Source organism: Curcuma longa, chromosome 11 (genome assembly GCF_044706935.1).
Source record: "Curcuma longa cultivar G26 ecotype Majalengka, Jawa Barat chromosome 11, ITB_CL_G26_1.1, whole genome shotgun sequence".
NCBI lineage: Eukaryota > Viridiplantae > Streptophyta > Magnoliopsida > Zingiberales > Zingiberaceae > Curcuma > Curcuma longa.
Window position 1 is genome coordinate 18,478,433 of NC_133871.1, and position 26,219 is coordinate 18,504,651.

Here is a 26,219-nt window from a genome sequence, read left to right on the forward strand (position 1 = left end):
TCATGTTAAGATCGATATATATCGATCTGCCCCTTTGAAAGAAATTATGATCATTCATTGTTTAATTTACCCATGAGTGAAACAAGTTATAATTCAGATGGCCAAACTTCGCACTAGATCTATATATAATTATAGATGAAATGTCTATCAAAACTATCATACAACCGAAAATGTTGAAAAGATCATTGTAGCAACATCAACGCATGCATCTTAATCTAATTAAATCATTGTCAAAAATTAGGTCAAGCTCGAGAAGGAACGAACTAATTAAGAAATGAAAAAATATATTTATTTCATCATTAATTCTTTCTCTACAATTTAATTAATTAATTCAATGTATATATATATTTCCTTTTCCAAGGTGATCAATTTTATGGATAAGATTTGGACGCTGGTGGAAGAAAGGAATTTGTCAACAAAAACGATCCAGTTTGCTGGGAATTTAATTAGCACCTAATCTTTGAATAATTCCCAACGCCGTAGTTTTCTTTCCCCCCAAGAATAATCCTTCAATTCGTTCCCGGCGAGCACCATGCATGACAAGGCATGAAGCATGCATGAGATGAGATGGGAAATTAAACAAACCATGCATCAAAGTCCACAATTTGACAAATTAATGTAATGTTTGGCTCAATAATAATTTGACAAACTAATAATAATAATAATAAATCTAATTTATAATTTAATAATTTCTTTTTTTCTAGCTTAAATGAGAATTAAGGAGGAGCTGCTTTCTTTTGGTAGGTAGGTTAGAGAAAAAGGGAAAAAGGAATCAAAAGCTGGCACCTCAATCTGAGTTAGGTCAAACTTTTTCTCAATTATTATTCTTCCATTTTCCTGCAATTTAAATGCATTTGATTTTTCCTCTTTGTTTAATTGAGGCCTATCCTTTACCGTCTTCTCATTAGTCATTATTGACTTGTCAAAAACATACCAATCTTTTTTTTATTTATTTAAAAATATTTTTAAATTATTTTTTAAAAACCAAGGTTCCAATTCTGGCAATCAGACTCCCTCTAATCTCTCCAAATTAAATTGCTTTTGTTATTTGTCATTTTGGTGACCAAATAAACCATCCAAATCATTGTTATATATGTTTAATATTTTAAAAGATTTCTATCTACACCAATCTCTTAGGATTTGTTTCAATATCAATATCATAGAGATGGTAGATTGGAATATATATATATATATATATATATATATATATATATATATATATATATATATATATAAAGGATGAAAAAAATAAAAGAGAAAAATGATTTATATTGTAAATGAAGTGGAATAAGACAAATTAATTTTTCTATTTATCCAAACACCTGTATAGATTTCTACCAAGTATAGATTCTCCTTCATGGAGTTGATTCCAGACAAACTGTTAGAAAAGATGTAGTAATTGTGAATTTATTATAAAGTGGAAGAAATTCTTAATTGTGCCAAATTAAAATCTTCAACAATAAAACTGCTCATTGCTTCATTTTGAAGAAAACATGAATCAAAAGGGATCCTGAAAACCAAACCTCTAATTAGTAAATTGCACTTTTGATTTCACATTCTTGGTTTTATTGTGAGAACAAAAGATCTAGCTAGCTAATTAGTAAATTGCACTGTAATTCTTTTTCAGATTTTTAGTTGAGGAATTAATGAACAAGATGATGCACAAAAGAGAGATAATGAAGAAATAATTATGAACAGAATTGCTGAACATAGCGTGGAAACAAACTAGTAGGATATATATATACATATATATATATATATATATATGGAAACAAGTCAAATGGTAGAATCTGAATAGTTTGAATGCAGATTTTTCAACAAAAGTTTGGTCCTCTAACAATTAATTATTTTCAGCAAGACGTAATAATATCTAGTTCTAAAGTATATATAGCTTTTAACATAAGAGAAATGTTACCAAGAAAAGATGAAATAAATAATAACATAATTCAATCACTACCTAACCCGAAACACGTTGCATTATATATATATATGTATGTTGAGTAATAACACAACAAATTTGCATCACTTTTTGTTGACTGAAATGACAGACCGCCATAACAAGTTTGCTGATCGATGAATCACAAACACACTATCCTAGTAAATTCCCTTTTAAGCAAGAGTTCCAAAAAAACCACAATTTATATTTCCCCAAAATCTTTTGACAAATAAACTGAGTGGTCGAATTAACACGACAAATATGCGATTGAAATTTCAGACCACATATATATGTAGTTGAATCAGAGAGATCAGCACCAACATAATTAATATGAAACAGTTACAACTAAGAAATCTGAAAACCTACAAGCACAAAATACCAACTCTCTCTAACGAGACAGCAAAATATAACAGCGTCTTCTATGATTGTCGAACTCAGGCCCATTGTTAGAGCCCACCATTGGCCTAACAATAAAGGCCCACTATGATTAAAGCACTAATTGGGCTTTCTAAAGGCCCATTATTCAGCCCATGAGATGACTATGCTGACATCTGTGCCTGCTGGAGATCATTTTCGCGCAGATTGGAGAGACACCGGCCGACGGTGGCGATGTGGTGGTTGTGGCGTTCGTGAAGGCGGTGCAGGTCCATGAGTGCCACGCCCGTCTCAGGCTTCAAATCATGGCTGCCACCTCGTCTTTGTCCTTCTCCTCCTCCTCTCTCTCTCTTCTGGAAGAACGGTATGATCTTTTCTGACGCATTGCTGATTTGCTCGACACCCGTTCTCTGTTGCGGAGCCATTTTTACTTTATATGCCTCCAGAGGCATTGATGTAGAGTAGGCTAGTGGAAGGCGACGGTGAGGTTTCTTAACGCAGGCGCGGTGGTGGGAGCTTCCTTTACTTCTTTACTCTGTACTTGTGTTTTTTTTTAAAAAAAAAAATCATGTAGTTAGTTCTGATCTGCACTTCACAGAAAACCTGTGGTAAAAAAAAAATGGTCTTCCGTTTGTGAATCCATTATCTGCATGCATAAATCTTCCTATTCTATTTTGTTACAATGAGAGTAGAGAAATTTGGAGAAACTTTCTGTCAAATTGGCGTTTTCTTTCCTTGCTCAGTTCAAATTTATCAGAGAAGATATCACGTCTGTGAATAATGCAATTTAGATTGTATGCTTCCTAAATGTAAAATCATTTTTTGTATAGTTTGATTGACGTTCTCTTTAATTTCCTTCTATTTCTTACACCTTCCACTTTTTTAAATTCAATTATCAATTCGGAGTCATGCAAGTACCCTCAAATATTTTATTTCTAATAGCTCCATATATCCATTTTAGTATTGTCACCTCTGCCACATAAAAACTCGAGCAATCAAATTGCCACCAGAAATTTATTTTGATAGTGTTTTCTGCTGCAGTTGCTTTTAGTATGCCGATGCATCCTCTATTTTTATAACTTGAACCTTAGAGCTTTTTCTGATAGTATCTTTGATATGAGTGGTTCATTCTTTGACTCTGCAACTAAAATTCTTTTCTTGTATAGCATGACAGTTTCATGTTATTCCTCTGCCCAGCCCCAGGAATATCCCGGTGATTATCATTACAAATGGGCTTTTCCTCTATTTCAAGTCAGGTGTTGCTCCTGCAGTAACTAAAACCTATAGTCCATGTGCTTGGGATAGGAGAGTATTTAGGGGGGCATTTACTGGAAAATTTGGATCACTATCTTGGAATTTCTGGGCAGATTTATGGGATCAGCTGCTGCACACACATATCTTTGGAAGTAGATTCCTGCTGCTGCCTCTCATGCTGATTTCTGTATATTGTGATGTTACGTTGATAAATGCTATGGACTTTTTATGCTTCCCTTCTTGTAGAGAGAGTTGTAATATGACCTTTATATTTTCCTTATTTTTGTTTAACACTCAATTATAAACTGACTATAAGCATAGATTTTGTTAGATAATTAGAAAAATCCGAACTGAACCTTCAAAGAACTGGAGAGACAAACCAATAGCAGGCCTTTCAATTAGTTTATTCTGAAGGGAAATTGAGTTAGTGTTGTGAGATATGATTTGGCAATCAATCTCAATAACTTTGATGATTAGATAAAGTTAAAACAGTCTTCTGCAACCTAAGAAACAAGGATAGTTTCTCTAAGCAAAGAAAGATAAATAGGAGAAAAAAAGCAAAGTCTTCTTTGATGTTTGACATATTTCTATCCACTATAGTTGATTCAACCTTAGTTCACTTCATAGACTTGTAATTTCAATGTAATTACATAGCAACTTCAACTGTGTGGTCCTAGTAAGCTCATTCAACATAGTAAAGTCTTTCTTCTCTGTTTTTATCCCTAATTACATAGTGATTAATGATCACTTTGTGGGAAGGAGGAGACCTTCATTGATTTGACATATAATTTGTGGCAATTTTGATGCTTAAATTTCTGCATAATCCAAAATGGTTTAGGTGAGTGTGGGGCCATCCAAATATCTCTAATTATCTAATGCACCAAAATGTTAAAAGTTCCAATAACTGGGTATGAGTATTAATTAGCCTCTCACATATAGGTTAGGCACCGAAATGATGCCATTATTCATGAAAATCTTTGGCACCAAAAGAAAATTTGCCTAAAACTGGAATTGCTATCTTGTCATATGAAATGATTGTTTTAAAAAAAGTATTATTTTAAAATTAGATTTATGAAGGTTTTTCTTAATAGTGTGAAGTGATGACTTTATTTCAACTGAGTCAACTGCAGCTGATCAAATGCTTAAACTATAAAGTACTTGTTATTCCTCAGTATTGTACTTAAGCCTTGTCCTTTCTCTAAGCTTGAGACAAGTTCGTATGTAGTGGTTTGAGGTGGACAATAAATCAATGAATTAACAAATAGTTTGATTCAGAGCATGCTGTGCAGCAGAAGATAACAATTGTTTGCTTTTGTTTGCAGGCAGAGAGCATGCTTTGCTTCCTCCCTTTGTTCTTGTATTCTTTTCCTCTGCAGAAAAAGTTTTGTGAGTACAGCAAAAGCAATCATTTGATTAAGCCATGATAAGTTTTGTTTATTGATTTTTGGTTCTTGTTCCATTGTATATGAAGCCTAGAAGGAACCAAAATAAGAATGAGAACAAATAATATCCACTAGTGAGCAGATCATCATTACAGTATGTGGAGGAGAGCAAATACCTAAATCGACCCTGCTAATGAAGTTAATATCAGACCCCTCATAGCTTATTGTATTCGATAGATTGAAATTTTTTAAACTGTTTTCTCTAGCCAACTTGTCTTGATGGTATCTGCCAAAAGTTAATTTGTGTCTACAGCTGGTATCATCTAAATTGAGTTTGGAATAATTTTGATGCAAAATATTTGTAAGTACTCATTACTTAAACTCATTGAATGATAAATGGGTACTCGAATCTACGAATAATCACAAGGTACCCAACTTAAATGGGTGTAACATGCTAGTAGTACCTATAATTTTAATCAAACTCTAACGTGTTCCGAGTTAGATTATTGAGTATGATTAGGGACTCAAACTCGACTTAAATGAGTTGGATGCCCATCAGAATATTTACTTTGAAAGAAATAGTTTAAATTATTTCTTGTAAAATTTTCTGATGCTATAATTGGAGGCAATAAATTCCTACCACATTGAATGATCAACTTTTCCTGTGAAAGAAGTCTTGTTGGAGCTGTCAAGTAGCAAATTAGAGGTGAGACATGAATGATAATGTGGTATCATGCTTTTGGTGAAAAAAGTGTATTCTTGTATCATTTTTGTGCCCCACCAACTAACATTTGCCATGACATAAAAGAAAGGCTGGTTCCTTCTGCAGTGGACTCATGATGGCATCCATTTGTTTAACTCGAACCAAGTAGACATGTCTGCAAGCCAAGAATTTGATGAGGATGCAGCAGCTCAAATATCTCATCAGGAGAATATTTTAGGTGCAGTCTCTGATCACAAAACCAATGTGATGATGGAGCATCCCCAAAAGAAAATTATTCATTTTCCAAGGAAGACTCTTCTCTTTTGCTCGTATTCACTTATCATTAAACTCTACAGTTAGTTGCTTTCATATGGCATTTCTTTTCCTCAACAGTGCTTCGAGATAAGATAACAGAAGTGATGACAGAGATGACCACTATTTGATTCAAATACCCATTAAGTGAGCATGGAATGAGTTTGAGGGAAATGATAGATTGATACTCGCTGGCTGTGAGTATGAGATTTAGAAGTGAGTTATAACTCCTTATATATTTGCAAGATTTATCATGCATGTATGGCTGACTTAAATTTGATGAATATTATGAATTTTTTGGGGCATGCATGTATATCTTATTCTTGGAGGTTCATATTGTATTGTTTTTATTCTTGAGGTAGTAGATTCAGATTTGATCAGATATTTACAGATAGTGTGGATGGATATGTACAAATTTCTCTTCATGAGTATGAGTTTGAACTTGCCAAATGACGATTTAATGTAGACGCACCAATTAAATAATTAACTTGTATGATAGTAAAAAAATTTCATTTTCAATTTTATTTTTCAGAAAAAAGGAAAATATCAAAAGTTAAAAACACAAATCAATCAAATATTTATGACATACTTAAAACTTGTGTCTTATTGAACAATTGATCGATCCTTTGGGTTGGTTGACTGAATTGAACCAACCGACATATATAATTAGTTAAACTAAATTTAGGTGGATTTGATCATCTCACAATAACTCAATTTTTTGATCATATTCACTCCTTTCGATTATATTGGGAACTTGGAGGGAAGGATCTAAGAAGAAGAAAACAATTACTAGACAGATGTATAATGCATATAATTTATGTACGATTGTATATATTGTACATCTCTAACTTATTCATTCTTTCCTTCTTTTTCCATCCAAATAAATAATATTTTAATGTTTCTTATTCCTTTCTTATTAATTTCTTTCCCTCCAAATAAATAATATTTTAATGCCATTAAGTTGTTCACCATTATGTTTACCGAACGAAGGTTGCTTGCTCCCACGGTTTTCCACGTGCAAGTATTCAAACAACTATTACTATACATGCCATTACAAGTACTACTTGCAACATTTGGTTTTTTTTTTCTTAAATTTTTTTTGGTGGAACAGTTTGTTTTTCACTGCAACACATTTAGTTTGTAGGCACTTATTTTTAAAGCAAACTAAACGACTCTTTCTTAGTAATCCTTGAATGTAACACTATTAATTAACATGTTTGTCGTGTTAATATTGACATGTATATATGGTCGCAAGTAATTAATTAACTAAGGTCGAAGTATCTAGGGTAATTGGCGATCGAATTGATAAATGATTGAGAAAGTAGCTAGCTCATGCAAGAATATATATGCATATATATATACACTTAAATATATATATTTTGTTAATGAGACACTTGGCGCATGCATAATTACTTAATTAGCAAAGACACACTACATTTCATTTGAAGCCAAAGCTGACACGCATAATTAATTGACGAGATGCCCAACTACTCTCTGGCCCTAGCTAATTTATGAACTACACCCAACAACTTTGTTATAGATCTAAAAGTTATAAAGTCTCCCATAACTCACATGGTGCCTCTATATATTTTGAGATACGAACATCACAATTTATGGTATCTTAATGATCTAAACATTCCATATTTAATAATTCTAAAGACAAGTCGATCGATCCACATCACAATTCATAGTAACTTAATGGCCAAAACATTCCAAAATTATTTTTAAAACCCATTCATCACATTCATTCTCTCATAGTCAACTCTAAAGGCTCAAATCCAACTCATTAAACAATTAGCATTTCTAATTATCTTATGAACCATCATCACTTATAGTTGCTAGCTAGCTGCATGCATTATTAACTAATAACTAATTAATTGGGCGAATGCATGCATATATGTTTACTCTTCCGAAAAATGGTATATTTATTAACATTTTGCCTATATTTGCAGTGCTAAAAATATGATAAACAATTAATATATATATTTAAAAGAATATAAATATAGTTATGCCTTAAAAAAATAAATTAAGTTCATGTTAGCAATAAATGCACCCTACCTAACATAAATTCTCTTCCATAATTTTGAGGAATGACTTGAAGGGCAGGGGGGCACAGCTTATAAATTTCTTGTTCAACGCTCATTAATGAATTTACACCTAACTTTTTTTTAGTTAATTATCAATTCTCATTTACTAGATCTTTGTTTAATTAATTTTCATTGAAGTTGGCATCTAATTAATTAGTTGTCATATGATATCAACCACATTTGAATTTTGATTTCATGTCGATCTTGATCCAAATTGGTGAAAGTATAATCTAAAATCTAGTTAGTTGTAGAGCCGTAGAAATTTCTATATATATATATATATATTAATTTTATCGATTATGATAATAAAATATGTTGTATGAAATGTAATATCTTTCAAGTTTGATGAAAATGAAAATGCATAGGAAACGGAGATATTTTATTAATCAACATGAAGTTCTTGATTACTTTCATATCCATGGGTAAACTGACTTTAATTTCTTTTGTAGTGCCAAAATAAAAATTATTCTTCTTTAAATGTGCATAGGTTAATTACATCATTATTAAGCATTGAGAAGTAAGTAATAAAAATAAATTAAACACTCTCTTGACTTATTTCATTATGTTTTGCTAATTCATTACCAATATTATTACAAGAGAGATTTAGAAGAACTTAATAATGTAAATTATCATTTATCATTTAGCTCTATGAATGTATGCAAGACTGTATTAATTATCAGTAATCTTAAGTCAAACAAGTAATTGCCCATGACAAAGAGAGAAGTTATAACATTAAGAAAAATAATAAAAAAGGCTTAAGAAAAATAATATCAACAATTTAGGTATGATAAATATTCTCTAAAATTTGGCAAGAAATAATGTAATAAGGGGCAAGTGCATAGTATTTCATATGATAGAGAGACAAAAAAAAATCAATCATATCTTAGTTATTGATTCAAAAACATTTGTCCATTAATCACTTTAAATATCACATATTTTTTTATTTTAAATTTGATCACATGAATTTAATTTTAATAGTTATTTTAACAAGAGATCAAAATTAGCACCTCGATGCAAAAAAATAATAAGAAGAAAATAGTTTTGTTAAGACTTTTAAATTAAAATGATATCTCAAAAATCCAGAAAAAGATTGGGTTTCGAGAAAACAAAATTTCAATTTTGTTCCTTTTCTAAATTGTCTATAGATCAAAATATTACTAAATTGATTCGCAGTAGAAACCAATAATAATAATGACACATTTCACCTAAAATAATAAATAATAATAATATATATTCTAAAATATGTGAGGAAGGGCGTTAGAATATTATAAAGATAAGTAAGCCGACGAAGACACAAGAAAGCGCCCTTACCTTACCTCCCTCTCTCCACCTCCGCTGTCCATGGACTCCGACCCTCGTCCTCCTCTGCCACCGCTCCCCCCAATGATCGGCCCCTTGACGCCTGTAGGTTTCACCAGCGGGCCTCCCCCCGCCACCACCTCCTCCTCCTCCTCCTCTCCCTCGCACTCCCTCATCGCGAGCCTCTTCATCATTGCTGCCATCATCGCCGCCGTCGCCGTCGCCTCCCTCTGCATCCACCTCCTCCTCCGCTTCATTTCCTCGCGCCGCAGCTCCTTCTCCTCGGTCTCCGCGCTTCCCCTGCCCCTGGTCGATTTGCGCTCCTCCTCAGCCCCCAGCGCGGCCGAATCGGATGACCGGGCGAACGCGGCGGCGCTCATCGATACGCTTCCGGTCTTCACTTTCTCCTCCGCCCTCGCCTCCCTGCCCAAATCGACGCCAGATTGCGCCGTCTGCCTCTGCCCCTTCCGCCCAGACGACGAACTCCGCCTGCTCCCGGCCTGCCGCCACGCCTTTCACTCCTCCTGCGTCGATCCCTGGATTCACACCACCCCTTCTTGCCCGCTATGCCGCGCCTCCATTTCCCTCCCGGCGCCTCCGTTGATCCTGCCAACGGATCCTCCTGTCACAGGCGACCAGAGCGCTTCGAGATCTGGCAGCTTCCGAATCGAGATCGGAAACGTCAGTCGCCGGAGAACCCTCTCGGCTGAGGATCCTCCAATCCCTCCACCACCGGAGCCGCCGCCGCCTCCGCCGCACCAGAGGACATACTCAATAGGGTCGTCGTTCGAGTATATGGTGGAGGAGGAGGTGGAGGCAGTGGTATCGCAGATCACCCGGCGGATGGAGAAGCTGGAGAAGCGGAGGGAAGAGTCCGGATCCGAGGCTGCAACCGCAGAGCCTGGGGACACTGTTGCGGCGGCCGCGGGAAGATCGGGGACCGGCGGGTGGCTAAAAGACTACGTGGATCGGCTGGCTTCCTCCGCGTCCTCGTCCTTCTCCTCCCTCCGCTTGTCCGGCCGGTGGAGCCACCGCTATGACGGCGACGGCGGCGGCATCGGCCGGAACTCGTGGGACCTAGAGGGTAGCGCTCGCCGCGAAGCGGAGGCGGGCGGTTATTACGGCTTCTACCGGTGGCTAATAGGGGCGTAATCGTCATTTCATAAGCTACCCTGGCTGTCCGCTGCCGCCACGGATGTTTCTTTTGAATAAGACCCTAGTCTTACGAAAACACCCCTACTCTTTTTTCTATTCACAAGACTGTCCTCGAACCCGACACTCAACGAGAAAGAGAACCCAAGTGTCCTCCTCGGAAATGTTTTGGAGTCTGGAGGTTGAGAATTTAATTATTGCCACCACCGCAAGGACAAAGACTCTCTCTATTACGCTTTTTACTGGTTCCCGAGGGCCAGGGAATTTATTTAATTATTCACTTGTAAGCATTTTTTGTGCGTGTTCGTGTTTAAGGACCAGGAAAAGGAAAAAGGGAGAAGCAAGGAAGGACGAGGGAGTTGGATTTTTGTATATTTTTTATAATAGATAAAAGGTAATAACTGCAGTGCTAGTGCATGCTTAAATGCTCCCATTAATACCTGCCATCTTACACACTGCCGCTCATTTAAGTGACATGCATGGGTTTGATAGCTAGGGATGAAACCTGGAGTTGCTACCTTTCTTTCAAATTATCTCCTTCACATTACTGTGACAAAAAAAAAACAACAGGAAAGGAAATGATATTTTTCATTGTTACTTTGCATGCATGCGTCTTCCTATACTGTTGCCATTCTTGTGCGTATCTCAGGTTTGTGAATCGGGAGGGATCATTGATAATGCATGTAATAGAAAATTAATTGCAATTCGTGCGTGTAGCTTTGATTATTCAATGTGGGTGCACCATCGTTTGCCAATGCCAAGAGGTAACACAAAAATCACGTAGCTGCTGACTATTAAGCATCTGCCAATTAAGTTGCTTTTGTTGAATCTTATAGACAGTCAGTCACGTACGTGGACTTGGAACTTGTGGAAAATTGTCTAGTGGCTACCAATGAATCAAATTCATTGCTTCGTAATTCAATGGGCCGGGGGTTTCCTAAACATCAGCGTCGCTTTCCCAAGTCAAGTCTACTTGGTTTGTGAAAGAAAGCTCGCGTCAATGTTTTATGATTTTTCAATGACGCGATCAACATGACTACCCATGCTAACGTACTTGTATACAATGTGGACTCGACTGCGTATTACTTATCCTGTTAGGTCGAATTGAATAGGATTACGTAGTTGGGCAATAAAAATATAAACACTTGGCAACAACGCGTTGACTGTCAACGATATACTAACAGATTGCTCCACCTACTGTACAATAGACTTGAGAGGGTGCGGTCTAATGAAAGCATTAAATGGTCAAAGAGAGCATCGTCTAGCTGACATTGACGTATAGAATTGACGTGGAAGGGCCAAATAGCATGAGGGCCCCATCAACATATGACCAAATCGTTCAACTTCACAAGGGACAAGGACTTTAGAGAAATTTACACAATAGGGAATACGATGAGACTAAATTAAAGCTAGATCATGATCATACAACTATCTAGAAGGGGCCTTCATGCAATTTGCAACAGCCTCATGAAGACACTTTTCATTCAAGCAGTGCAAGATACCTTTTCATATATAGAGGCATCTGATGAGTGCATGACCAAGGTGGTACAGCCTACTTTGACGCGATAAGATTACGAAGAATTATCATTGAATAGCAAAATTAAGTTCAATATAAAAGAGATTATGAACAAAGTTGCAAGAAAAAGCAAGATTTAGCTTGATTGCTCAAGTTGAAACAAGCAAGCACAATAGAAGCAGCATACCTTATTTGGCTAGCCAGTCGCTGGATATGTACTTGTTGAGTCACCACGCACCAGCTAATAAGCCTCCTGGTTTGGCATCTCGTCAGGTAATTCGTGAACAATTGAACATCAGAATACTTGTTATACATCAGAAAATCACTTCTATAAAATGATCTAACCATTGTATTGAAAAGATGATGCCCTTGAGGTGATTGGATTGGAATATAATATATTCTATTTGATAAATAAATTATGAAAAGCGACATAAAATATGATTACTGAATGATTATATTATGACCCATATAATACTAAGATGGATGACGCTCTATAATAATAGGTTGATCATGGAGGTCGGTTATCGTGGCTTCAAGATCATGAGTACTTCAGATGACCAAACAGAAACATCACTTACATTCCAGAAAATAAGTACCTCCAAGATTTGAATATAGAGGCCAACTTGGCGAAGAAAGCATAGGAATAAATAATCAACATAAGATGTTACAATTGTTCAGTAGCTTTAACATGATTTAGATACAAGCAGAATGATGCCGGTATAGGGCAATCCAACAAAACTAACACTCCAAATCATTGACTAGTTGATGCTTAATGCAGTCTGGAGTCGATCCTCGAATAACTCCCATATGATTCATCTTGAAGTATAACTTGATCGTCATGGTTTGTGAAGTTTGAAACCAAAAACCCTTGGAATGTACTGTTGTGATGGCTTTTGCGGCTTGAGGTGTCCATATGTCATCAAAAACAAGTGAGGGAACGTTGTTCCAAAGTAAGCTCCATCGATATCTATACAAGGTCAAGGGAACTTAATAGGCAGCTTAGCAGTTAGATAACTTTGTAGTACTTCAGAAGCATAGCACATAGGTAGCTTTCTTGTTGTGCAGAGCAGCAACAACTAGGCCAAAAATATAAGAAAAATTTTCATTTCACCCACCAAAGTTTATCTCCTTTTTCAAGATGTCATCAGGAGTTTCAAAATCATCAACATAGTACCGAGGCTTTCAACTGTTGTCATTTCAACCCTTACTCATTAACACCATTAATTTACTACCAGAATAAATGATGTGAGGTGCATGACACAAACATGTCACAACCCTTATTTATCAAGTAAAATATCAGCATTAATGATAAGAGGTGTAATAGAAAAAGTTGGAAAACAGTGGGGAATATTTTGTGGATTCTAAAATTTCAAGGGGCGTGTTTAAGAAGAGTATAAATTCCACATGGTGAAATGAAACTTACCCAAAAGTATAAGTACAAAAAAGATCTTGAATGTGCCACATCACTTTGACACCAAATAAAATAATAACATTAACAATTAGACGTAGCAAGAGTTTGAAAGTACTAGAGGATATTTGATGAGGGGAATGTTGAAAAAGAGGATAAATTGCAGATAGTGAAATGAAATTTTCCCAAAAATATAAGTATCAACACATGGAGGGGCTGTATCAGCTCTTTAACATCAATAAAATGTAGGAAAAGAGGCAAAAATGAACTATTATATGTTCAAATTGTAGAAGCCTAAATATTGCACTAGTGAAGAAGTTAGTTATGACATCTTATCATAATCGAGCATAACTGAGTATTAAGTAATTAATGGGAGAAAGGATACTGCCTTGGTACTTTGATCTTGGATAGTATATATCTTCACATTTGGGACAATAAATTTTCACAGTGCTTGATCGAGGAATATCTGATTGCCCAACAGGAAGACAAGGCTGGCCACAGCAGTAAACCCGAGGACATCTTCCAAAATCATAGTTCTTGTATTTCTCTAGCTACATTACCACCAATTTTTTGATGTCGTCAAGATTGAGCAATTAAGTAATCAGAAAACTTTTAGAAAGTCAAGATCTTACCATGGCAGCCATCCCTTTGCTAGTTAATACATATCGAACATGTATTAAGCCATAGAGCATCTCTGCTGCTGATTCAACTAGCTCATTTTGTTCTTCAGTAAACATGTCCCCTGCTCAGATTGAAATCCAGCAGGAGATTTATCATCCAAGATATGTACATAGAAGCTTATATGAAATTAACACATATATAGTATTCTCAATTCTCAAACATCTAGCAATAAAAAAAGTATCTTGGGAGTTCGGCATCTGAGCAATGTGCTTGTTCTATTACACTTTTGCAACAAGGTCTAATTTATTGAACAAAAGTCTTAAGTGTTTGGAAGGTTCATACTAGGAAACTCTTTCGGCAAAAGGTCACTCTTACACTGGTGATTTTCTAGCAATTATGAGTAATTCAGTTAACTATGCAGACAATTTCTATTTATCAAGTTATTTCATGATACAACCATATTAATTCAGTTGCCGTGCTGAGTAATTAGGTTAACCCTGCATGAAATCTATCTTATATTAATTTCAGGATATTTATTTAAACCTTCCAACTATACTTCATCACTATGTGTTAGATATCATGCATACAAATTATGTATATGCAAAATCTATAGGTTGTTTGACACGATACTAAGAAATTACAATGTTAAAGAAACAACTTTTGACCACTCATGACAAAGTTTAAGTAATTATCTATTCACTAAGTGCATTGAGCCTCTCTAGAAAGCATCATTGACCTGTGAACTTTCATGAAATTTAAAGAGTATATATTCTGTTAGGCTTGTAATAGTGTCAGAGCTAGTAAAGATACATGGGATATATGTGCAGCAATTTATGATTCTCTCTTCAGACAGGTTGATGAAACTTCTAGGAACTGAAAAAACATGAAAACACATTTTTTTTAAAAAAAAGTATAGATAAAAGACAAATCTCTTCTAAACATGCATATGTGAAAACAATGATTATCCAATCATTGTACTTTGCCCAAAGATGGAACGATCTGCTAATAAAGAACACAAAATATGATTAAGGTTGAAAAGCTAGATATTATCCACAATATAACCGTTTGCAGATTCATAAGGTAAAAATAGTGCTCAGTCATGAATTCTATAGACACATTAATGAAGCTTACCATGAGAAGATTCGATGTCCAAGATCAGATCAAGAGCATAATCATAATAAGGAACTTGACTGCTTAATCCACATAGGTTGAAATCATCTTGAATGTATTCATCATCAACTTCACAGAAAAATTCATTCCCTCTTAGATTACAGAACCATGAAATCCAAGACGTGTCTTCCCCATCAGAACCACTGACATCAGACTCTTCACTATCAGTTTCTGACTCTTCTGTGGCAACACATACAAAACAAAGTGATGCATAGGAACAATACAAAAAACTACCAATATCTAGATTGACTACCCACTGATTCTAGCTTAATGTCCCAAAATAAGGTTGCATATCAACTTATTCATAAGTATATCATAATTGGACCCCTCAAGGAGGTAAATTTGATGGATAACTAACATTGTCCCCTAATAGGCTTAGCGAACTGATCATGCATAAATTGATTATTTCCACCAAAAAGGTTTGCTGAGCTGAACTTGTCTTACCCCTTTTTTGTTCTTTTGAAAAATAGGACGTCATTGTATCTCCAAATTATTAGGTGCAAATACATTTATTTAAATTGCATAATTACTATAAAAAAACGTGAAAAACTAACTAAATCAATGGTGATAAACAAAGAACATTCTATAAAGCAGAAATTTGTACAAAACGAGGTCCAATAATTTTTTAAAAAAGGAAACTTTACCATCGGAACCCTTATTTTTCGACAAGGAACGGTGCTCCGGCTGCTTCCCTGAGGCGGAAGAAGCCAGCGGGAGCTTGTCCTTATCCTTGATGATCAAGCCCCTGGAGGTCGACGGCGAGGATTTCTCTAGGTGCTTATCAAACGCATCGTTGATCCGCTTCCGATCCAAGGATCCAGCCTCCATCTTGGATCCATTCCCACCCCTATACATATCTCCCACTCTCCGGTCAGACAACCCTAATCTCAAACCACGGCTCAAAATTGATTTATCGCACCATTCCACAACGGAAGCGATCAAAACCCCTATGGTGTGAAGAAACCACCACAACTTGTTCCATGGACCCGTTGATTTGGAGAAACAGGAGAAGGGATTCGAGGCAGAAGAGACGAATTTGGAGAAGAATCTCCGGTTCGTTCTCTGCAAGAGCAAAGAGGGCGATGGAACGAAATAGGGAGCAGGGAATGGATGGTACAGATGTAATTACAATAATTCGAGGAACTTCACGATTCATGGCCCGGCCCATTGTATAGTAAATCAAATATATTGAATGAAATTTCATTTTTGCCCTTAAAGTTTAATAAATTTAGTGAGTTTTAAAATGCTTTTTAATTTATAAATGGGCAAAAAGTAAAAAAGATAGAGCATCTTAATTGCTTTTTTTTAAAAATATATCAAAATAACATCTTAATATATTTTTCATCAATAATTTTATTCAAAATTATTATAAAATAAAATTGTTTGATCAAAATTATTTATAATAACTTTTAACAAAACTACTATATGAAAAATAAAATGAAATTCTTTCAATTTTTTGCCTTTTATAAATCTATATAATCTTAATTTGACATATTAAATCTATTATATCAACTAATCTGCATTGGAACTAAATTATCACGAGGAGGATATAAAAATGTTTATAACATAAGTAAAATTATTGCTATGTTAATTGATTGTTAGAATATTAATTAGGTATTCATAGTTGTTAATATTTTATAAATAATTTAATCTACATATTCAAAATATGAAAAATAAGAAAAGAGTATATTTTTTTAATAAAATGAGTTGATTAAATAGTCATGTCAAGCAAAATAGGTGGCGTTTCACTGAAAAGTGTTTAACTAACTTTAATCTTAATTTCTTCTGAGCCTTTTATTATTAGATTGCAAGTTAAGCGAGATTAATTCAGCATAAGTTTCATTGACAGAGTGAATCAAATCCTTCTCTAAAGTAATTTTCACTGTGCAATTTAAACACTCTCTACCTAATTAATTCATTTCATTAACTTTTAGAAATAAAAGAGTGGATTTATGTCTCTAGAAACAATACAGAAGAACAGCATATAGATTCAAAATTCAGAGTGCATTTACAACAACATAGATTCAGAAGAAAAGGTACCAACAAAAACTTGTATAACCTTGTGGAATAATTCATAAACTTCCACATCAAATTTGGCAGGGTCAAAGTTACTGAGAGATCATATGCATACGCATTTAGATATCATCCTCAGATCTCGCAAGTGCATTCAAATCACTAGCAGTCGTTCAATACAAATACAAACGCATCATAAAGCTGTGGCTAGAAACTTTAACAGAATGGCAATCAGTTCATAGGTAGTTTGTTCTTGTACTTCATGGAACAGCAGCTGCGCTATTGTTTTGAAATCTCCTTGTCTATGTTAAGCCAACACTCCTCAAGTAGCAATGTCTTCGACCTCAGAATAGAATACAAAACTTGGGAAAGTTGTAGTTATGTCCCTGCACATTCAACATGCATCAGGTTATGAGAAGGTATGATTGAACTGCTTTTGCACATGTATTAATAATCAAAATAGCATACTGATCATGTGGCTTAAGTCTCTCACAGAAGTTATTGATTGCTACAAAAAGAATCCTTTTGGTCAAAGTTTCTCTAATGTAATAACTGTGAAATTTAGGGCGTGTTTCATCTAATTTCTCACATAAAACACAAATGCTTTACAAATTAGGTGACAATATGAAAAAAGATTTTAAACTATGGAAGAAAGATCAAGAGTTTAATCTTTATCATTTTAATAACTTTGGTATTTGTGCAGAACTGTGAAAGAAATACAAAGTTATTGCTGCACAAGGCATCCTCAGCTACAATGCGTACAATTTTGCTGACAGCAGAATGACTTGCCTGAGATATGGTAGGGTCATAATCTTCATTAACGATGGATTACAAGAAACAAAATTTTCCCATTCGGTTTTATCTATTTTTCCATCCTGATTTGCATCAGCTTCTAGGAATGTCTGTTCAGGAAAAATGTTGGGATCATTAGAGTTTTTGCTAGCTTCTCATGTTATGAAATTAGACGTGGCAGCAAACCTTATCTAGGATAGACTCCACAACCTCATCAGCCAATCTCATCTCTGATTCAGATAGCAGAGCAATCAGCATCTGCTTCACCTGGAAGCCGGATGAAACAGCAAGGACCATGTATCAATATGTCATAAATAAAACATCACCCAATTCTTAGATGATGCTTTAATCAATCAGATTAGTCATAAAGTGCATGAACCTTAATTAGTGCTTCCTTAGGCAAACTTAGCATATGCTTCAGATCTTGACCACTATGATTCCGCAAGTTACAGAGTAAGGAAACGGACATGAAGCAAGGAAAAGAAAAAGGTTCATAATATGAAGATCAGATTCATAAGTTTTCATCTTAATCTTGATTTGTGACTGCAGGGTATGTTCTTAAAAACTTACACAGATAGCCATTTCCTTGGAACTAATTTCTTAGAGTGAGGAAGAAAAACTCTTCTACATCCCAACCCTGACTCGCTTGAGAAACAAAGCAATTTCGGAGAGGGTAATAAAATGTAAAATCAGATATATATATATATAGGGTGTAGGGTGGACCGATTGGAGCAAGAAAGTTCTAACTTATTCCCACCCTGCTCCACATATGCATGTTAATTTTTTTTATACTATCCTGCGCCATTTATGTTTCAGGGTGGGGGCAGCCTCAATCAAGTTCGGTCAGAACTGTTCCTCATGGGAGAAGAGCAAATTGTCATCGCTAAATGTTTACTACCTTCCAAGCCATATATATTCACAACTTCAATAAAATGTACTGACATGGTTCTTTTTTCTCAAATAGTTTCCTCTCCATGTTCTCAATGGTTCACTTGTAGGAAAAATAAAAACAAGATGTGTTACTCCTGTGTTATATGCATGATGAACAAAAAAACACAGTAAAAGCATATTACAAAGGTAAATTCCGTGACTCAAACCCATAGAAAATAGATAAATAAATTCAGGCAGTTGAGAACAGAATTGAAGTTCAAAGGTAAAGAGTTCAGTTTATAAGGCCTTCTAAACGGGCACATCCAGCATCTTCTAACTGCTCATAATCCATGTTATAATCAACACATTAGCCATTCAAAGAATATCAACATACCTCTTTCCTTTCAATGAAACCTGTACCATCCAAATCATAAAGCTTGAAGGAAACTGTAGAATCAAATGGAGTTTGCAATAAGGTTCTTAGTCAGTCTAAGGTTCCCAAAGAAAACGATAAATACTTACAATCAACTTTATCTTCATGTGGGGCATTTGGATGAAAAACATTCAGACCTTGAACAAAATCTTCAAAATCAATAACACCTTTTTGCTTGACATCAAATAGATCAAAGATCTGCAACGAGGCTTATAAATTGATAACTAGCCAAATAGTATCTAGATATAAAGAACAACAGTGATTTAACTAATTTATAGCATTTTTTATTAATTAGATGTCTAAAACCAAGAAATCAAAATAACTAGGAAGTGGCATGTTGCAAGTCCTGTGAGAAACTCATGGAGGCACCCTTTGTTACCAGCATCTACACTGTAGTGGCATGTTGTCACAACCAACAATGAAGGGGAATGTCCCAAAAAAAGATTTTTATATTCTGAAATTTTGAGGCCATTGTTAATATGCTTTGGAGGAGAATAAGGCATCAGAATTTTTTACAATCCATGTTCTTAATCCGACCAAAACATGATTTCGTTATTTAGAATGTTGACCTCTCAAACTGATATGTACAACCTTTCTCTAGTTTGTAAACCTTGCTATTCCTCAACTCATGGTGACCGATGAGAGGAGCATGAGGGAGAAGAAGTTAGTATTAGTGATCACAATATTATATTGCTACAAATTCACACATCAATTAATGCAAAAATGTTGAAAAAAAAATATATAGTATGAACAAGGAGCTCTCCGTAACATTGTACCCTGTTTGCGAAAAGATTTTCCCTCTTTCCAGTCTTAAATAATGCAAGTTGGAACTCTTCCTGCACAATATAAAACACATGCAAATCAAGACACTCTAAATGGTAAATAAGAGTTTTATTGCTTTACAAAGGAACTTCACCAGATCACCATAAGTAGTCAGCATACACAAAGCAATTAGCAAGACAAACAGACACTAACTGACCATATAATCAAGATAGGGAATGCAAAACATGAGCTCTACTGAAAATATATATATAGCAAATTTACTAGGAAATAACAGAAAATCAACAACATCATCAACCAACCTAAGCGAAGTTTAAATATAGCTTTTGACATCCATAATAGCTAAGAGAAAATTATGAATATCTCAAATTGCACTTGAATTGATAAAGCTACAATAAAAGCAAATTCTAGATATTGCAAAGCATCAGCGTAGCTTGCTCAAATTTCATCAGATGGAGTGAGAAAATGGTTACATTGATCAAAATACAGGAAAGTGTCTGCTGTGAACATAGCCAATATTGGTAGGTCAAGCCAAATATAAATTATCTGCAAAGCAATTGTATTAGTAACTAGCTAATTATATGTATTGAAGTAAAGAATCCCATCTGGGGCTCTCAGCAATCAATACAAAGCCAGAAAGTTATGAAACACACAAGTATTCTATCCAAATAGTCACGTATTGTTTGTTGTAGGCAAAAAAATGTAAAACTCAGCCATTTACCCTCCAATAACTATAGAAATTAGTTTACATATTTGCAAGAGGTGCATGACTGACCCTGTCCAACCCTAGCATCATAATTTCACCTGTAATCAGCATCTAATCAAAAGCACCAGTTTTGAGCATTATGTTTCAGAAAAAAAAAAACTTTGGTGACTATGGCAACAAAAAGGAAAACCAAAAATCCAATCTAGTCATTCAAGAGAACATGAAATGATGAAATCATTTATGAAAGCCGGTATCAAGAAAATTCATTAAAATAACTAATGCAACAACAACAACGAAGCCTTTATCCCACTAAGTGGGGTCAGCAATACAAATAACTAATCATCAAAGAAAATAAAGCTCAAGAACATAATGAAAACAAAAGAGAGCAGGAACAAATAGCAAACTTTTGTTTACCTTATTGATTAATCCATCATCTATCACAGAACTGCTAATGCTCTTGAACAGTTCAAACAATGCTTCAACTTCACTGACAGTGACTGTAATTGTATAATATATATAAGTACTGCCACAACTTATCTTCCATCAAAAAACTAACAGAAGTGAATTACAACAAAAATGACATCTAGAAATCATCAAATGCATTATCTATCACATGAGTAAATCAAACCAGTAAGAGAAATAACAGCTTAGATCACAATATGCTTCACCCATATATGCCATCCAGGAGGGTTTTATATATATATATGGCTGTAATATTTCTATTGCAATGTTTTTTTACTGGAATAACACAATACAAAACAGGTTTTTCTCCTAGATTAGGATTTCCTCTTTAATCCCTTTTATAGTGAAGCTGCAAGTTTGATATGATGGTGTGATCTCCGCCCCCTCGCCATCATAAACCTTAATATTCTTAATCCTCTTTCTCCAACTCTGTGTGAGCTCCTTCCCTTCCAGTGATATAGACGATAGAAGAAAACATCGATCAGATAGTCCAAGTCAGTGGCATCAGATGTCTTCACTTAAAAATGGTAATTTTAACTCCCCCTCTCTACAGGCTCCTTCCCTTCCAGTGGTAAAGACAATAGAAGAGCACATGGATTAGATAGCATAGGTCAATAGGCTTAAAAATGATAATTCTAACTCATATTAACTTATTCCAAGTCCTAACCAATTGCTAGCTTTAGCTCATAATAGCAATGGTGTGGAGGAGGAAAAAGGAAGATACCCCCGTCAAAGTTTTCCTCCCAAGTGACCTAACTCAGATGATTAATGGGCAAGATTTTTCTCCGAGTGGCTTATGTGTCTCATTCTCATCAAACATGATGAGACTGATTGAGTTTGGTAATTGAGACATGTTGCTGCATTTCATATATGATTATATTGAACAAGAAAATTAAAGAAAAGGAGGTATAATACAAATAGAAAGAAGGGAAATACAATACAACATTTTACCCTATCAAAGATGAACACATACTAAAGAAAGAAAACTGAAATTTCTAAATTAAGATGTTACTGTGATCCTATTTTATTGATGAGGAAATAGGTTCAGACCTTGTGGACCAATTAAACTCTGACTGATGACCTTCAAGTCAAACAAACTGTTTTCTTCATATCCCAACCCACTTGCTCTCTTAGACACCACAAACTATCATTTGACTGAGTTGTTCACTCAAAGAAGTAGGACCCCAAACAAAGTGATTCAGGTTCTCTAAACTTCCATAATGGGACTTGGGCATCTGACACCACCTTATATGAGAAAATCACTTTAAGGATGTTGAATGAAGAATTATTGCATCCATTTTAAGTTGTCATGTCACTAGCCAAAAGAAAACTGAAACAAGATCTCAATATAACATCAATAGATTTAGTTACTTGAAATCATGACACACTCGATTTAATGGCCAACCAATCTCAACATGCCAACATGTAAATGAGGCCAACTCAATCATTATATGCTCAAACCTATAAATATGAAGTAAATCTATCGATCGAAATTATGCAATTTATAGCTTCAGAAATTCTTTTTCTGTCACATATATAATTTCATGTAATTCACTTGGCATATTCTGGCAAATTTCTCTTTCCAGAATTCCTGCTCAAGTTCTCTTACTCCAGCCATCTCTTTCAAACAGTTGACTCCATCTGATCCATCTCAGGGATACAAACCAGAAAATCCTCAAAACCGCCCTCCATCACTTAAAGAGCTAGTATATAAAAAGGGATAAACATTATTCAAAAGTAACATAGATACAGCTTAAATTCAAACTCTTTTCACAGTGAGTCACATCAAGCAAATCATCTTCATCATCAAGCTGTGTTGTCCCAATTATTTGAGGTTGGCTAGCCATGTTTGCCCCGACTATTTGAAGTCACATCGAGCATGTGTTATAAAAAACAGAAATGATTTTACTAAGCATGAGATGTTATGTGCTTCATTGCAAATTCAGCAACAAATTCGACTAAGGATGAGTCAATTGAATCATCTGGGACTCTAAATCCACAAGAGCAATGTTGTTACTTGGACAAGTGGCAGTGTCATAATTGTAATTGGTTCTTATAGGAAGTTGGTCCACGGTGGACTAAGGTATTAGGAATGAGTTTATCTGATAGGGGTTAGACCAAGGTTATAGGAGTAAGGAAAAGAGTTATGGACCATATTTATGTAATGTGTTTACAGTAATGACCAAGTCAACTTTAACCTCAAACGATTACTCCTCTTTATCATCTTCCAAGAAAAGAAGGATACTCTTCTCAATGAAAGAGAACTTGTGTTTTGTCTCACTAACAATGAACGCTAGTTTTTGTTGTCACCCATGGTATTCAATCCCAGTGACTAACAGAAGATAAAAACGATACCAATAGCATTTTATCACTTCAATGCCTGAATTGAAGAAGCAATTTGAAGAAAAATTCACTTTATTTCAATCAAAATCAAGACAAAGCTCAGTTCTGAAAGTTAAAAAAAAAGTAACATGCTGTCTGAGAAGCCAGAAGAACGGGGTCCTCATATCCTGGGAATTGCCTTCGACTCTTAGACTGAAAACAGCCCATTTAAAGCAGTTACAAACCGCCCTGGGCCTTGAATTCACAGCACGCAACCATCCCGATGATCCAGCCAATTCGGCTGCAATCAGAAAATAAAAGGAAAAAAATTACAATCATTTAACAGAAAAAGAAAACCAAACCAACTATCTCCTAGGTCTTCGCAACTACATCAGCTAACCGTAGATTAATAAAGCAGAAGCCTTTTTCCGGGACCAAAGAGAGGAATCAAAGTAACAACAGCTGAAGCTCAAAGCTTTATGCACAAAACGGTGTAATGACAACTAAAACCATAAAAAAATACATCTACCATAGGAAAACAACCTATTTTTTTTATTATCTAAGTATACAAAATTATAAATACCAAAAGCGGCAAAACAAAGATAAACAAAAAAAATATACCAAACAACAGTTTCAAAACTCGATACAGCCAAAATAAATAAACAATCTTGAGCAATAAATTCTCAAAACAACGTACAACCAGAGCTAGGATCGAATCAGAACGAGAAACAAAATCGAAACCTTCCTTAACCGATCCCTGATAAAATTCGGATGCAGCCGACCTGATGGGTTTCCATGAGGACCTCGACGAAGGAAGCGACGCAATCAAGGGAAGCGGAGAGGGAGATCGAGGAGAAAGCGAAACAAACACAAGCGACGGAAGGCAAACTCTGTCCCCTTTTCTCTTCCGAGAGTGACTCCGCCTGTTTGGAATTTGGATTCGCTCCACGGGATCGCTGATTGGTTGGTCGGTGGTTTTCGTGGCTTTTATTTTATTTTATTATTTTTATTTTATTAGCATCAAGTAAGACTAAGAGAGGGTGGGTGGATGAGAGGATTTTTAAGGACAGGATGGCTAATTAATAAAATAATTATATGGGACAAAAAAGAAAATATTTAGGCAATTGCTCTTTATTTTTTAAAAATTAATTAATAAAAATAAACTTAAAAGTCAAACTCTAAGAATATATTCTATACTAGTTTCCTTAGATTATTCTTGATTAATATAATATTTATTAGGAAAAAATAAAAAGGGCAGAGTTTTTTTTTAAATCAAAGAATAAAAATATTACGTATTTAAGATTAAAAAAATAAGATAGATATTATTTTAATATTTTTAAAAATTAAGATGGCCTTTTAATGAAAATGAAAATAAAGGACACATTTTGTCCATATTTATTCATATAAGTTAATTTCTAGATTAAAATTTTTAATTGTGAAAAAAATACAATAAAGCATTATTTTGCTCCATGAATTAGAGGGAGGACTCTTAAATTTTTAAATAATTCAGAGAGAGATTTTATTGTTTAAATAAAATTATCATTTTTTAAAGAATTATATTAATCTAATTTATAAATCAGCTTGTTAACGTTTTAAATTAATTAGATTATGATGTTAAAATTCTAAATCTGTATAAATTTAAGGTGAGAAAAGATTATCTAAATCCTTAGCTTCAAAAATATTGTGTCATTGCTTACTGCATGAATTAATTTGTGGATTAAAATCTCAAATAATACAACCTATTGATGGTTGACTATTCTGTTCATAAAATATTTGGGAGATTGAAAGTTCTTTTAAATTGGCGTGCATGATAAGTTTAAAATAGTTTAAGACCGAGCGGACATCACTTTGATTTTGAATTAATTAACTAATTAATTAATTACGATTAAGTTTGTTCTATAATTCTTTAGGTTGGGCTTAATTTTTTGGGCTTGGACTTTGAGAACGCTAAGTAGCTATCCTAAATTTGATGGTGATTTAGAGAATTTAAAAAGTGATAAAAATTCATTTGTTTATAATTTATTTTTATGCATCAAAGAAATGGCATTCATAACGATAATAAATATAATTTATTTATTACTCCTAATTTATCTTTAAACTTATCCATTCAAAAAAAAAAAAAGATTCATCCTCCGTCATTCTCTTTACAAAACATTATCTTAAAAAAAAGTCAATTGGTCTCTCTTTTTTTGGATAATGTAAAGAAAGGGTGGTCAAATTGCTGAATTTGTTGGTGTAAGTAGTTAATAAATGCAAAGGGACACGCGGAGCTAGCCATTAATGTTCCATTTATGAAATAAGCAAAATGTTATTTACCACCCTAAAATTGCTGAATTTCCTTCCACATGCCCCTCAAATTTATTTAGAAGTAGAATTAGAATTATTTAAAACAAATTGATAACGTGACATTCTTCTAATTAAATAAGAAAGAAATAATGATTTTAAAAAAAAATCACCTTGTTACTTCTTTCCAAGTAAGTACAATCTAAATTTGAAGATCACTATTTCGAACTCCCATTGCACAGGATCCAGACTCGAAGAGAACAAATGAACCAGGACAGTGCACTACTTTTAGTCAAGCAGCGACACTGTAACGAGCTTAGGCCCTTCGATGGCCCTCCTTAAA

General features: G+C 34.6%; 3 protein-coding genes across 4 annotated transcripts; 1 reads left to right on the plus strand and 2 right to left on the minus strand.

The window, feature by feature from the left end:
- The first annotated feature begins 9,365 nt into the window (after positions 1-9,365).
- On the plus strand, positions 9,366-10,963 carry LOC141840465 (E3 ubiquitin-protein ligase ATL4-like). The gene has a single exon (XM_074728454.1). It carries the CDS (start codon positions 9,391-9,393, stop codon positions 10,498-10,500), a length of 1,110 nt encoding a protein of 369 aa, XP_074584555.1. The 5' UTR covers positions 9,366-9,390; the 3' UTR covers positions 10,501-10,963.
- A 1,676-nt stretch (positions 10,964-12,639) lies between these two features.
- Positions 12,640-16,207, minus strand: LOC141840692 (putative casein kinase II subunit beta-4). 2 transcript variants are annotated; one of them, XM_074728747.1, is made up of 5 exons: positions 15,860-16,207; positions 15,177-15,395; positions 14,057-14,166; positions 13,813-13,975; positions 12,640-12,983 (listed from the first exon to the last, which is right to left on the minus strand). In XM_074728747.1, exons 1-5 carry the CDS (start codon positions 16,068-16,070, stop codon positions 12,853-12,855), a joined length of 834 nt encoding a protein of 277 aa, XP_074584848.1. In that variant the 5' UTR covers positions 16,071-16,207; the 3' UTR covers positions 12,640-12,852. The 2 variants fall into 2 exon arrangements, with proteins under 2 accessions (XP_074584848.1, XP_074584847.1); XM_074728746.1 differs by having other exon boundaries at positions 13,810-13,975.
- A 1,031-nt stretch (positions 16,208-17,238) lies between these two features.
- LOC141838397 (calcineurin B-like protein 1) lies at positions 17,239-24,537 on the minus strand. Its single transcript, XM_074725850.1, has 9 exons — positions 24,376-24,537; positions 23,743-23,894; positions 21,224-21,306; positions 20,100-20,159; positions 19,413-19,521; positions 19,285-19,337; positions 18,207-18,287; positions 18,018-18,130; positions 17,239-17,614 (listed from the first exon to the last, which is right to left on the minus strand). The coding sequence occupies exons 2-9, from the start codon at positions 23,819-23,821 to the stop codon at positions 17,551-17,553; spliced, it is 642 nt and encodes a 213-aa protein (XP_074581951.1). The 5' UTR covers positions 23,822-23,894; positions 24,376-24,537; the 3' UTR covers positions 17,239-17,550.
- Between the last annotated feature and the right edge of the window lie 1,682 nt (positions 24,538-26,219).